This window comes from Hyla sarda, unplaced genomic scaffold, assembly GCF_029499605.1.
Source record: "Hyla sarda isolate aHylSar1 unplaced genomic scaffold, aHylSar1.hap1 scaffold_604, whole genome shotgun sequence".
Classification (NCBI taxonomy): Eukaryota; Metazoa; Chordata; class Amphibia; order Anura; family Hylidae; genus Hyla; species Hyla sarda.
Genome location: NW_026610619.1, coordinates 103,778 through 116,120, shown reverse-complemented (window position 1 = coordinate 116,120; position 12,343 = coordinate 103,778). Strand labels below are relative to the sequence as shown.

Below are 12,343 nucleotides of genomic sequence, written 5' to 3'. Positions count from 1 at the left end.
AGTTTATGGGCAGACTTGTGTTCTTTTGACACCATGAGGTACAACAAGAAGGTTATCTGCTGACCAATAATTCTCTGGTGGAGAAATTGGACCTTTTTGATGTAATTTCTGAGCAGAGGTTTGGTTAATAGCCTGAGCTACAGACTTCGGAAAGGTTTCTTGCATGGAAACTATAGCATTATTAACAGCCTTTTAACAAGAACTGGGCAAAGAAATATCAACCAAATCTTGAATTTTGTCAGAAATGAACAAGTCATAATTTTTTGATGGATTGTTCTGTGGACATATTGTCTAGGATTATAGTCCAATTTATAGTCCAATAATAAATAATAATGAAAAATATATCTTAAAAGTATATGGTAGGATAAAAATACAGTAATATGTAGGATTAAATAAACATATATAAATATATATAAAGGACTAATATAAATAATTTATAATTGATAATACAGACCCGCTGACCGGGAGCGCTGCACTGACACTGCCGGCGGGGATGCGATCTGCATAGCGGGACGCGCCCGCTCGCTGGTCGCATTCCAATCTACTTACCTGTCTCGGTCCCCGGCTGTCACGTCCTGGCGCGCGCGCCAGCTCTCTAAGATTTAAAGGGCCAGTGCACCACTAATTGGTGCCTGGCCCAATCAGTGTATTAGCTCACCTGCTCCAGGCCTATATTACCTCACTTCCCCTTCCCTGCATTGCCGGATTTTGTTGCCTTGTGCCTAGTGACAGTGTTTCTGTGATTGCCTTACCAGTGTTACCAGACCTTCTGCCGTTACCCTTGACTACGAACCTTGCCGCCTGCCTTGACCTTCTGCTACGTCTGACCTCGTCTCTGTCTAGTCCTCCTGTCCCACGCCACTCTCAGCAGTCAGTGAGGTTGAGCCGTTACTGGTGGACACGACCTGGTTGCCACTGCCGCAGCAAGACCATCCCGCTTTGCGGCGGGCTCTGGTGAATACCAGTAGCAACTTAGAACCGGTCCACCGGTATGGTCCACGCCAATCCCTTGCTGACATAGAGGATCCACCTCCAGCCTGCCGAATCCTAACATCAGTGATGCAGATGCAAATCATAAAATGTTGCAGTATCTTGTAATACCTTTTTTATTGGACTAACAGCATTTTGTAGAGACAAGCTTTCGGGATTCCTCCCTTTATCAAGTTCAAAGCTTTGGACTTGATAAAGGGAGGAATCCCAAAACTTGTCTCTACAAAATGCTGTTAATCCAATAAAAAAGGTATTACAAGATACTGCAACATTTAAAAAATATGTATAAAGATATTAATATGGGCACATAATAAATATAGATATGTATATAATATATGGTTATTAGGATCAAGAAAATAGATAGTGGGATGATCGTGAGGCAATCAGCAGAGCAGTGCAGCCGGCGATGTGAAGCAGTGACAGGAGTCGGCAACTCTGACGGAATGACACGAAGGGCGGGAAAGAGGTTTGAAGGATGTTGACGTGAAGGGGCGGGAATGGCTCGGCTGATTACCAGCCGAGCCGAAAGATCGCGAGACTGAGAAAGAGAACTGCTTCACAGAGGTGAAGCAGTAATGGCGGAGATGAGCAAGCGCCGAAAACGGTAAGAAAGGAGACAATAAGCAGAGCACTAAGATGTTGGTGAAACCGAGAGTATAAGAAGTGGAAATGGATAAGAGGGAATAGAATGAAATGAGATGAAATACTGTATATATGCAGGTACAAAGACAAGGGGGGGGGGGAGGAATAAATAAAAATATAGGAATAGATCTTTATGGGCAAATAAACAGTAACATGAATATACAATAAATTGACAATAAGAAATAAATGAATAAAGAAAGAAATGGAAAAAAAAGGAAAATATATATTAAGAAATGTGGAAAGAATTAAATTAATAATAATTAAATCAATGTATTTATATATATATATAATATGTATCAGTTAATTAATTAATTAATAGAATATGATATATGGAGAGACATAAATAACTCATCTGTTCACTGCGGGAGCAGCAAACAAAGAGGCGGAGTCTAAAGATACATCTCCATATACTACCTAGATACTGTGCTGATTGGCTGTTACGTTATTCTACAAGCATACTAGGTTTCACTTAGACAAAGTTTTTTCTTTGTAATATTGTAAAAATTTCTACTGCTGGAGTTCAGTAAAAGAGAGTTTAATGCATAATGGAAGACTCCTGTCTTAATATAAAATTGCTTTGCAGCAAAGGAACGTGAGACCCAACGTGTGCGGACCAAGACGGCTCCACCGCGCTGCTCTATTATTTATGAAGCGGGAACAAGATAAAAAGGCTCTTCTGCTTCTGAGCTTTTTTCTTCTTGTGTTTCATTTGTTCTCACTTTAGCGGAACTGGCTGCAGACATTATGCGCTGATCCGGGGCTCTTATAACAGCAGTGAACACGGTATCCTTAGACTTATGATTCAGTGCTTTGCCATGAAATGCGTCGAGTTCTCTGTGTTCCCGTTTTTAGACTGTATGTATGTTTATATGTTTTTATTCGGCTGAAGTTAGCCCTGACATGGGCTGAAAACTTCTACAGCATTGAACAGTGTCTAGCGTGTCCGCAGAAGGTGCACCTTGGGTGATTTATTTTATTTTTGCATTTCTTTCTTTGGCAAGAATTGTCTATCTATGCAAGACATTTCTACTACAAGCAACTAAGGAAAATTGAAAAAGTTGTGTGACGTGTAATTTATATTTCTATATATTTATATGGACTTTTATATGGATTAAATAAAGCTTGAAGTTATCCCGAAATTTGGATTGCTGGATCCTTTTTCTGCTCTACATTCTGTCTCAGGTCACTGATGGCCCCCCCCCCCCCAATCCCATCCTTAACTCTTCTGACCTCCCTTGGTTGAACCTGATGGTCATGAACATTTTTTACAGCATTACTATGTAACTTTATCAGTCCTGGATCCAATGTTCTCAATGTCTCTACTGTCCTCACACCCCACTCTTATTATCTGTGTAGGTTCCCATAGTACAAGGTCCTTCCTGCTGGAGCCTCGTCATAATCTTCTCCCCAAGACAACTCTCCGCAATCAGTCAGATCCCCAAAGGATGGGTAAGAACAGGAACAGACTGTATGAGAGACTATTACACCTCACCCTGGAGATCCTCTACCTGCTGACCGGAGAGGTGAGGGATTGTGGGAAATGGTCACATGACCTCTTATCTCTAGGAATAATACAGGACATGACCGGAGAGGTGAGGGATTGTGGGAAATGGTCACATGACCTCACTCTTATCTCTAGGAATAATACAGGACATGACCGGAGAGGTGAGGGATTGTGGGAAATGGTCACATGACCTCACTCTTATCTCTAGGAATAGTAATCGTTAATTTCTAATGATAATTTGTTTTCCCTTAGTCCTAACAGTTGCACAGATGGGGTATTCCGCCCCCCGTGGACTGGTTAGGACCGGTGGAAATTTATTGATAACCAAATAAATCAATGCAATAGACCCTCCCACCCCCACCCCTATAAGTTGGGGAAAGGAACCCCACCCCCTTGTGTAATTACAAGTAGAAGAAGAAAAGAATAAGAGAGGGATTGTTGTGCCACTGTTAGGACTAAGGGAAAACAAATTATTGTTAGAAATTAACTATTCCCTTACGTCCTAACCAGTGGCACAGATGGGGATTTAGCAAGTAGATACCCCCATGGGAGGGCACTCATGCCTGGCGGAGGATAATACCGACCGCCCAAATGAGGAATAGCTATTCTGGAATCAACTCTGTAGTGAGAGATGAAAGTGGAGTGAGAACTCCAAGAAGCAGATTTACAGATGAGTTCCAAAGGAATCAAGCTTCTTTCTGCAAAAGAGGTAGCTACTGCTCTAGTAGAGTGAGCTTTAACAAATTCAGGGGGCTCCAGACCCTGGGAAACATGAGACTCACAAATGGCTTCCTTAATCCAGCGACTAATAGTTGGTTTGGAAGCCCTGTGTCCCTTACGGGCACTAGAAAAAAGGATTGGATCGATCCAGGTAGATCCTGAGACATCTCGACAGTTCGAGGGTGCGAAGGCTTCTAATATCTTCTGAGGAGTGAAGCGGAGCTAACACAGGAAGAGAAATAACCTGGTTGATATTAGTAAATGTTGGCACTTTTGGAATAAAAGTGGGCAAAAACTTAAGAAGAATCCTATCCGGGAGGAACTGAATATAAGGCTCAAAGGCAGAAAAAGCCTGAAGTTCACCGACTCGTTTTGCAGAAGTGATGGCCAACAAAAATGTAACCTTGAGTGTAAGGAATTTTAAATCCACCTCCTCTAAGGGCTCAAAGGGGGGAGATGATAACCCCCTGAGCACGACCGATAAATCCCAAGCAGGGATGGGTCGAATTATAGTAGGTTTAATTCTAGAGGCTCCTTTCAGGAACCTTCTAATTAGGGGGTCTTGAGAAAGAGACTTATTGAGGAAAGCCGAGATAGCTGATACTTGCACTCGTAGGGTGGAAGGAGATAGTCCTTTGTCTAATCCGTCTAGCAGGAATTGTAGAACAGTAGGAATGGTAGGATCCTTTGGAGACAGTTGGTGTAGCTGACACCAGGATGAGAATGTGCTCCATATTTTTTCCATAAGATCTAGTTGTAGCCTCAGATCTGGAGTGCGACAATGTTCTCAAGACCGACCCTGAGAGCCCTTCTACTCCTGGAAGGGACCGATCAACCTCCAGGCTGTCAGGTTGAACATTTGTATGTTGGAGCAACTGTGAGTGTCCCCTGACACTATTGCTTGCTCTGGGGGAAGCCTCCAAAATTGCCCCTGACTCATCTGAATGAGTTGGGTGAACCAAGCTCTTTTGGGCCAATATGGAATGATGGCTATCACAGAGGCTTGGTCCTGCCTGATTTTCATCAATGCCCTCGGGATCAAGGAAATAGGAGGGAAGATGTAGGCCAGCCTGAACCTCCAAGGGATTGACACAGCATCTACCGCCAAGGGATTGTCCTCTCTGTAGAGGGAACAGAATCTGTCCACCTTGGCGTTGAACCTCGTTGCCATGAGATCGATCTCTGGCATGCCCCACCTGAGCGTGATCTGATGGAAGATCTCTGGATGGAGAGACCACTCTCCGGTTGGAAGGCCTCTGCTCAGGCGATCTGCTATTACGTTGTGAGTACCCCGGATATGAACGGCCGATAAGTGGGTGAGGTTCAATTCTGCCCAATCCAGAATCACACCTATCTCTCTCAGGAGACTTTGTGACTTCGTGCCTCCCTGTTTGTTGATCTAAAGGACAGCTGTCATGCTGTCTGACTGGACTCTCACAGCCTTGCCCTGAATATGAAGAGCAAAGTGAAAGAGGGCTAGTTTGATGGCCCGGCGATTCGAGGATAATAACTTCTCCTGAGGCGACCAAGTCCCTTGGACCGTCATGTCCAGAAGATGCGCTCCCCAACCTACAACGGACGCGTCTGTGGTAAGTATGATCCAGACAGGTTGGATCAGAGATTTTCCGTCCTGGAGGTGAGCACACCAACGTAGAGAGGACCGGACTTGAGGAGACAGGGAGTGCACGGAATTTAGTCCCCTTGGACTGTGATCCCACTTGGCTAGTACCTCCGACTGAAGCGGACGTAGGTGCTACAAAGCCCAGACTACCACTTCCGCGGTTGCAGACATTAGTCCCAACATTTTCATTAGATAGCGGAGAGTTACCCGCTTGGGAACTAAGAGAGATTGGGCTGTGTCCTGTACCCGTAGCTTCCTTTCGGGTTTTAGATGAATAGTCATCGCTACGGAATCTATCATAAAACCCAGGAATCTCACGGATGTGGCTGGATGGAGGTTGGATTTGTTCCAATTGATTATCCAACCTAGTTGATGGAGAAAGGACACAGCGGTCTGAATATGTTGGGAAAGGATCGCTTGGGAGGAGGCTTTGAGAAGCCAGTCGTCTAGGTAAGGGACTATACACAGTCCCTGGAGTCTTAGAGTGGCTACCACAGAAACTACTACCTTGGTAAAGGTATGAGGTGCCGAAGAGATCCCAAATGGGAGGGCGACAAACTGATAGTGTCTTAAAACTCCCTGAATTTGCACAACAATCCTTAAGAATCTTCTGGACCCAGGATGGATGGGGATATGCAGATAAGCATCCTTGAGGTCAAAGGTTGCCAGGAAGTCCCGTGGCATAAGAAGATTGATAACTGACTGAATGGTTTCCATTCGGAAACTCTTCCGTCTGATAGACTTAAGGTTCTTCAACTAGTCTATGATCATCCTCAAATCCCCTGTGGCTTTGGGAACCGGAAACACTGGAGAATAGATGCCCGCCCCTTGCTCTTGAGAGGGAACTTCCTCCAAGGCACCCTTCTGGAGATATTCCAGAATATAGGCTTCCAAAATCTAGGTTTGCTGGAAGGAAGAAGTCTGGTTCTTACAAATTTGTCTGGAGGAGTATCCTCCAGATCCACTTTGTACCCTTCCGAAATAATTCGGAGGACCCAGGGATCTTGGATATGTGTCCTCCAAGCATCTAAGAAATGGTGGAGACGTCCACCTACAGGAAGAGAAAAGAAGGGAAGTGGGGATAGAATGGGAGCACTGGCTGGAATCCAAGAGCCTCGAGGAGGCCCATAGTCAGGGCGCCGAGGATCTTTCACCCTTGGAGCCCCTGGGGCGTCTACCGCCCTTTTGCTTTTGGGACCCCCAATCTTTTTGGGGTTTGGCTTGGGAGCCAAATCTGGCTCCATACCTTTTACCTCGACCACGAAAGGACTGCTGAGGAAGGGATTTCCCCTTCCGATCAGACAGTCCCTCCATAATGCGGTCGTGCTCAGTCCCAAAAAGAATGCCAGGCTCGTATGTCATGGCACACAAGGTGTGCTTAGAGGAGGTATCCGACCTCCATGGCTTCAACCATAAGGGGCGAGGCCCCGCAGAGGAAAGGGCCATGGTTTTAGCGGCCAACTTAAGTTGTTGAGGGGCGGCATCAGCGAGAAAATCGATGGCTAAACTAGCCGTCTTACAAGAGGCCAAAATGTCATCCCTAGAGACCCCCTGGTCTAGGTCAGACTGAATCTGAGAAAATCTTTTTCTCAGAAATTTAGCCACCTCAGAAGAGGCTATCGCCACAGAGGCAGACGCCGAGGCGGAGGAGTAAGAGCGCCGTAAAGCGCAATCGGCCTTACGGTCCATGGCATCCTGGAGGCTGGAGCCATCGTCAGAGGGTACCAAGGTCCGTTTGGATAGCTTGGAGATGGCCAAATCCACCTTGGGCACAGGTCCCCAGGAGGATACCTGGTCTTCCTGCATAGGGAACATGCTCTTAAAGTGCTTGGTAAGCATGGGACCCTTCTCCCTTCTCCAGCTTTTTCCATTCTGTCTTCATTAAAGACAGCAGGGAATCATCCGCTTTAAAGGCCCTAGGCCCCTTAGAGGCGGGGGTAGAGGCTTCACCCCCTTTGGCATCACGGTCCCCCGACCTGATAGACCTCAGCAGCCGCTGTGTTTTCTCCGGAAAGAAGTACTGGAACTTGTCTTCTTCTTCAATCTGAAGAGGACTGGGAGTCCTCACGGGCTGCTTCCCCAGACACTTCCATCGATCTTGGAGGCAAAGATGGTCTTAAACGCTTTGCGGCCATCATCTGTTTTAATTCGTCGATGGAAGCTACCATGGTGTTCATGTTAGAGGACACCAAATTTTTGACCCAGACCACCATGTCCTGGATAGTGGGTTCTTGCTGGGTCTGGTATCTGTCACGGCACGAGGGACAGCGAGAAAATTGGGATAGTTGTCCTCTAGCAAGGCCTGACAGTCGTAGCACTGTAAATGCTTCCTCTTGGAGGACGTTTTCTTTGAAGAAACCTCCCGGGAACCGTCAGCCGACCACATGCTCTGAAAGATAAGAGCAGTTAAAAAAATGGGAAGGGAAAAAAAAAGAAGAAAACTGTGCTAATCCAGTGATTAAAGCTTTACCAGAAGGAAAGCGGGAAAAGCAGCGAAAGAAATCGCAGGTAGCAAGCTAAGAAGCCGCAAGACTAGATACCAATTCTCAAGATAGTAGGCTGCTGAAACAAGCAAGCCCTACCGCTCTAGGAGGCTGCCTGGACCTTCTGAGAAGGTTTATATAAGGCCCAGCACTAATTGGGCCATAAGCCCCTCCCAATGGGAGGATTCAACCTAAATTTCTATGGCAAGATAAAAATAATAAGAAGAATAGAGGCTTACCAGCCTCAATACTAAATACTAAGAAAGATAGCCTTATTATAGGCAAAACTAAGGGGCCGGAGGTGACGTCAGACGCCACCTCCGACCCGCCCCCTCCAAGCAGAGAGCGCACTGAAGGAAGGGAGATTCAATTCATAGAAACGGAGGTGACGACAGACGCCACCTCCGAACCGCCCCCTCCCTGAACAGAGCGCACATAGGGCATACAGAAAGGAGGATGAATTCAACTCCTGGAGACGGAGGTGACGTCAGACGCCACCTCCGACCCACCTCTTCCCCGAAGCCCAGAGGAGGAGAGACGGCATAACCCGCGCCAAGCTGGAGGCGACGGGAACGCCGAACACAGAAGAAATGCGGCACCGAGAAGGGAGCCAACACCAAGGTAGGCAGAAAAAACGCCTGAAGATAAAAAGAGGGGCTAGGAGAAAAAAGCCCCAGGCTGTCAAAATACAAAAAAGGGGGGCCTGGAGTAAAGCTCAGACAGGACCCCACCACCAGTCCAACCTCTGTCCGGGAGGACAGAAAAAAACACAAGGGGGTGGGGTTCCTTTCCCCTACTTATAGGGGGGGGGGGGTGGGGTGGGGTGGGAGGGACTATTGCTTTGATTTATTTGGTTGTCAATAAATTTCCACCGGTCCTAACCAGTCCACGGGGGGGGAGGAATACCCCATCTATGCCACTGATTAGGACGTAAGGGAATACAGGACATGACCGGAGAGGTGAGGGATTGTGGGAAATGGTCACACGACCTCTTATCTCTAGGAATAATACAGGACATGACCGGAGAGGTGAGGGATTGTGGGAAATGGTCACATGACCTCTTATCTCTAGGGATAATACAGGACATGACCGGAGAGGTGAGGGATTGTGGGAAATGGTCACATGACCTCACTCTTATCTCTAGGGATAATACAGGACATGACCGGAGAGGTGAGGGGTCTGTATATAGGGATATTTATCGGGGTCTCTCCATACTCAGGATTACACAGTAGTGAAGAAGACATCTGGAGAGTGTGTGGCCCCCAGCAGGTCAGGAGGATGGAGCAGGGCCCGGGGCCCCATCACGGAGCCTCCACCTCCCTCACTGATACCTGAGAGGAACAACGAGCAGAAGATCCTAGAACTCACCCACAAGATGATGGAGCTGCTGACTGGAGAGGTGAGCGCTGCTGGGAATGCTGGGACATTATACAGGAACACAAGGGATGATGGGTCTGGATGATGACTGGATCATTGTGTGTGTCAGGTTCCTATAAGGTGTCAGGATGTCACTGTCTATTTCTCCATGGAGGAGTGGGAGTATATAGAAGGACACAAGGATCTGTACCAGGACATAGTCATGATGGAGGACCACCGGCCCCGAACATCACCACCGGGTAAGATATATTTATTATAGACCACTGGCCCCGAACATCACCACCGGGTAAGATATATTTATTATAGACCACCGGCCCCGAACATCACCACTGGGTAAGATATATTTATTATAGACGACCGGCTCCGAACATCACACTGGGTAAGATATATTTATTATAGTTATAAAATTTTTATTGATTTTTCAATTTAAAATTTACACAAATTCATACCATAAACCTAAAAAAAAAAGAAAAAAAAACAACAAAACAAAAAAGATATATTTATTATAGACCACCGTCCCCAAACATCACCACTGGGTAAGAGGAGACTCTCATTGATGGTAAAGGAGAGAGCAGTATTGGAGGCCCCTACATCCCCCATCATCTGATCATCTACACAATGTATTCAGTCACTGTGTGTCTCCTACAGATGGATCCAGGAAGAGGAACCCACCAGAGAGATGTCCTGCTCCTCTGGATTCCCAGGACTGTGCGGGGGGAGATGAGAATGTCCTACAGGATGATCAGGTAGATGGAGAGGACAATGTCCTACAGGATGATCAGGTAGAGAGGACAATGTCCTACAGGATGATCAGGTAGAGAGGACAATGTCCTACAGGATGATCAGGTAGATGGAGAGGACAATGTCCTACAGGATGATCAGGTAGAGAGGACAATGTCCTACAGGATGATCAGGTAGAGAGGACAATGTCCTACAGGATGTTCAGGTAGATGGAGAGGACAATGTCCTACAGGATGATCAGGTAGATGGAGAGGACAATGTCCTACAGGATGATCAGGTAGATGGAGAGGACAATGTCCTACAGGATGATCAGGTAGAGAGGACAATGTCCTACAGGATGATCAGGTAGATGGAGAGGACAGTGTCCTACAGGATGATCAGGTAGAGAGGACAATGTCCTACTGGATGATCGGGTAGATGGAGAGGACAATGTCCTACAGGATGATCAGGTAGATGGAGAGGACAATGTCCTACAGGATGATCAGGTAGATGGAGAGGACAATGTCCTGCAGGATGATCAGGTAGAGAGGACAATGTCCTACAGGATGATCAGGTAGATGGAGAGGACAATGTCCTGCAGTATGATCAGTAGATGGAGAGGACAATGTCCTACAGGATGATCAGGTAGATGGAGAGGACAGTGTCCTACAGGATGATCAGTAGATGGAGAGGACAATGTCCTACAGGATGATCAGGTAGAGAGGACAATGTCCTACAGGATGATCAGGTAGATGGAGAGGACAATGTCCTGCAGTATGATCAGTAGATGGAGAGGACATTGTCCTACAGGATGATCAGGTAGATGGAGAGGACAGTGTCCTACAGGATGATCAGTAGATGGAGAGGACAATGTCCTACAGGATGATCAGGTAGATGGAGAGGACAGTGTCCTACAGTATGGTCAGCTAGATGGAGAAGACAATGTCCTACAGGATGATCAGGTAGATGGAGATGATAATGTCCTACAGGATGATCAGGTAGATGGAGATGACAATGTCCTACAGGATGATCAGGTAGATGGAGAGGACAATGTCCTACAGGATGATCATGTAGAGAGGACAATGTCCTACTGGATGATCGGGTAGATGGAGAGGACAATGTCCTACAGGATGATCAGGTAGAGAGGATAATGTCCTACAGGATGATCAGGTAGATGGAGAGGACAATGTCCTACAGGATGGTCAGGTAGATGGAGATGACAGTGTCCTACAGGAGGATCAGGTAGATGGAGAGGACAATGTCCTACAGGATGATCAGGTAGATGGAGAGGACAATGTCCTACAGGATGATCAGGTAGATGGAGAGGACAATGTCCTACAGGATGATCAGGTAGATGGAGAGGACAATGTCCTACAGGATGATCAGGTAGAGAGGACAATGTCCTACAGGATGATCAGGTAGAGAGGACAATGTCCTACAGGATGATCAGGTAGAGAGGACAATGTCCTACAGGATGATCAGGTAGATGGAGATGACAATGTCCTACAGGATGATCAGGTAGATGGAGAGGACAATGTCCTACAGGATGATCGGGTAGATGGAGATGACAATGTCCTACAGGAGGATCAGGTAGATGGAGATGACAATGTCCTACAGGAGGATCAGGTAGATGGAGATGACAATGTCCTACAGGATGATCAGGTAGATGGAGAGGACAATGTCCTACAGGAGGATCAGGTAGATGGAGAGGACAATGTCCTACAGGATGATCAGGTAGATGGAGAGAACAATGTCCTACAGGATGATCAGGTAGAGAGGACAATGTCCTACAGGATGATCAGGTAGATGGAGAGGACAATGTCCTACAGGATGATCAGGTAGAGAGGACAATGTCCTACAGGATGATCAGGTAGAGATGACAATGTCCTACAGGATGATCAGGTAGATGGAGAGGACAATGTCCTACTGGATGATCAGGTAGATGGAGAGGACAATGTCCTACAGGATGATCAGGTAGATGGAGAGGACAATGTCCTACAGGATGATCGGGTAGATGGAGAGGACAATGTCCTACAGGATGATCAGGTAGAGAGGACAATGTCCTACAGGATGATCAGGTAGATGGAGAGGACAATGTCCTACAGGATGATCAGGTAGATGGAGAGGACAATGTCCTACAGGATGATCAGGTAGATGGAGAGGACAATGTCCTACAGGATGATCAGGTAGATGGAGAGGACAATGTCCTACAGGATGATCAGGTAGATGGAGAGGACAATGTCCTACAGGATGATCAGGTAGATGGAGAGGACAATGTCCTACAGG

The 12,343-nt window shown here is 46.5% G+C and overlaps 1 protein-coding gene across 1 annotated transcript in view; it reads left to right on the top strand.

The window, feature by feature from the left end:
• The window catches only part of LOC130340894 (zinc finger protein 189-like), a gene marked incomplete in the record, with an annotated part of 80,793 nt that overhangs the window by 33,657 nt on the left and 34,793 nt on the right, over positions 1 to 12,343 (top strand). Inside the window, 4 exon segments of the mRNA XM_056554220.1 lie at positions 2,989 to 3,155; positions 9,180 to 9,359; positions 9,447 to 9,576; positions 9,986 to 10,083. Coding sequence (XP_056410195.1) covers positions 2,989 to 3,155; positions 9,180 to 9,359; positions 9,447 to 9,576; positions 9,986 to 10,083 — 575 coding nt within the window.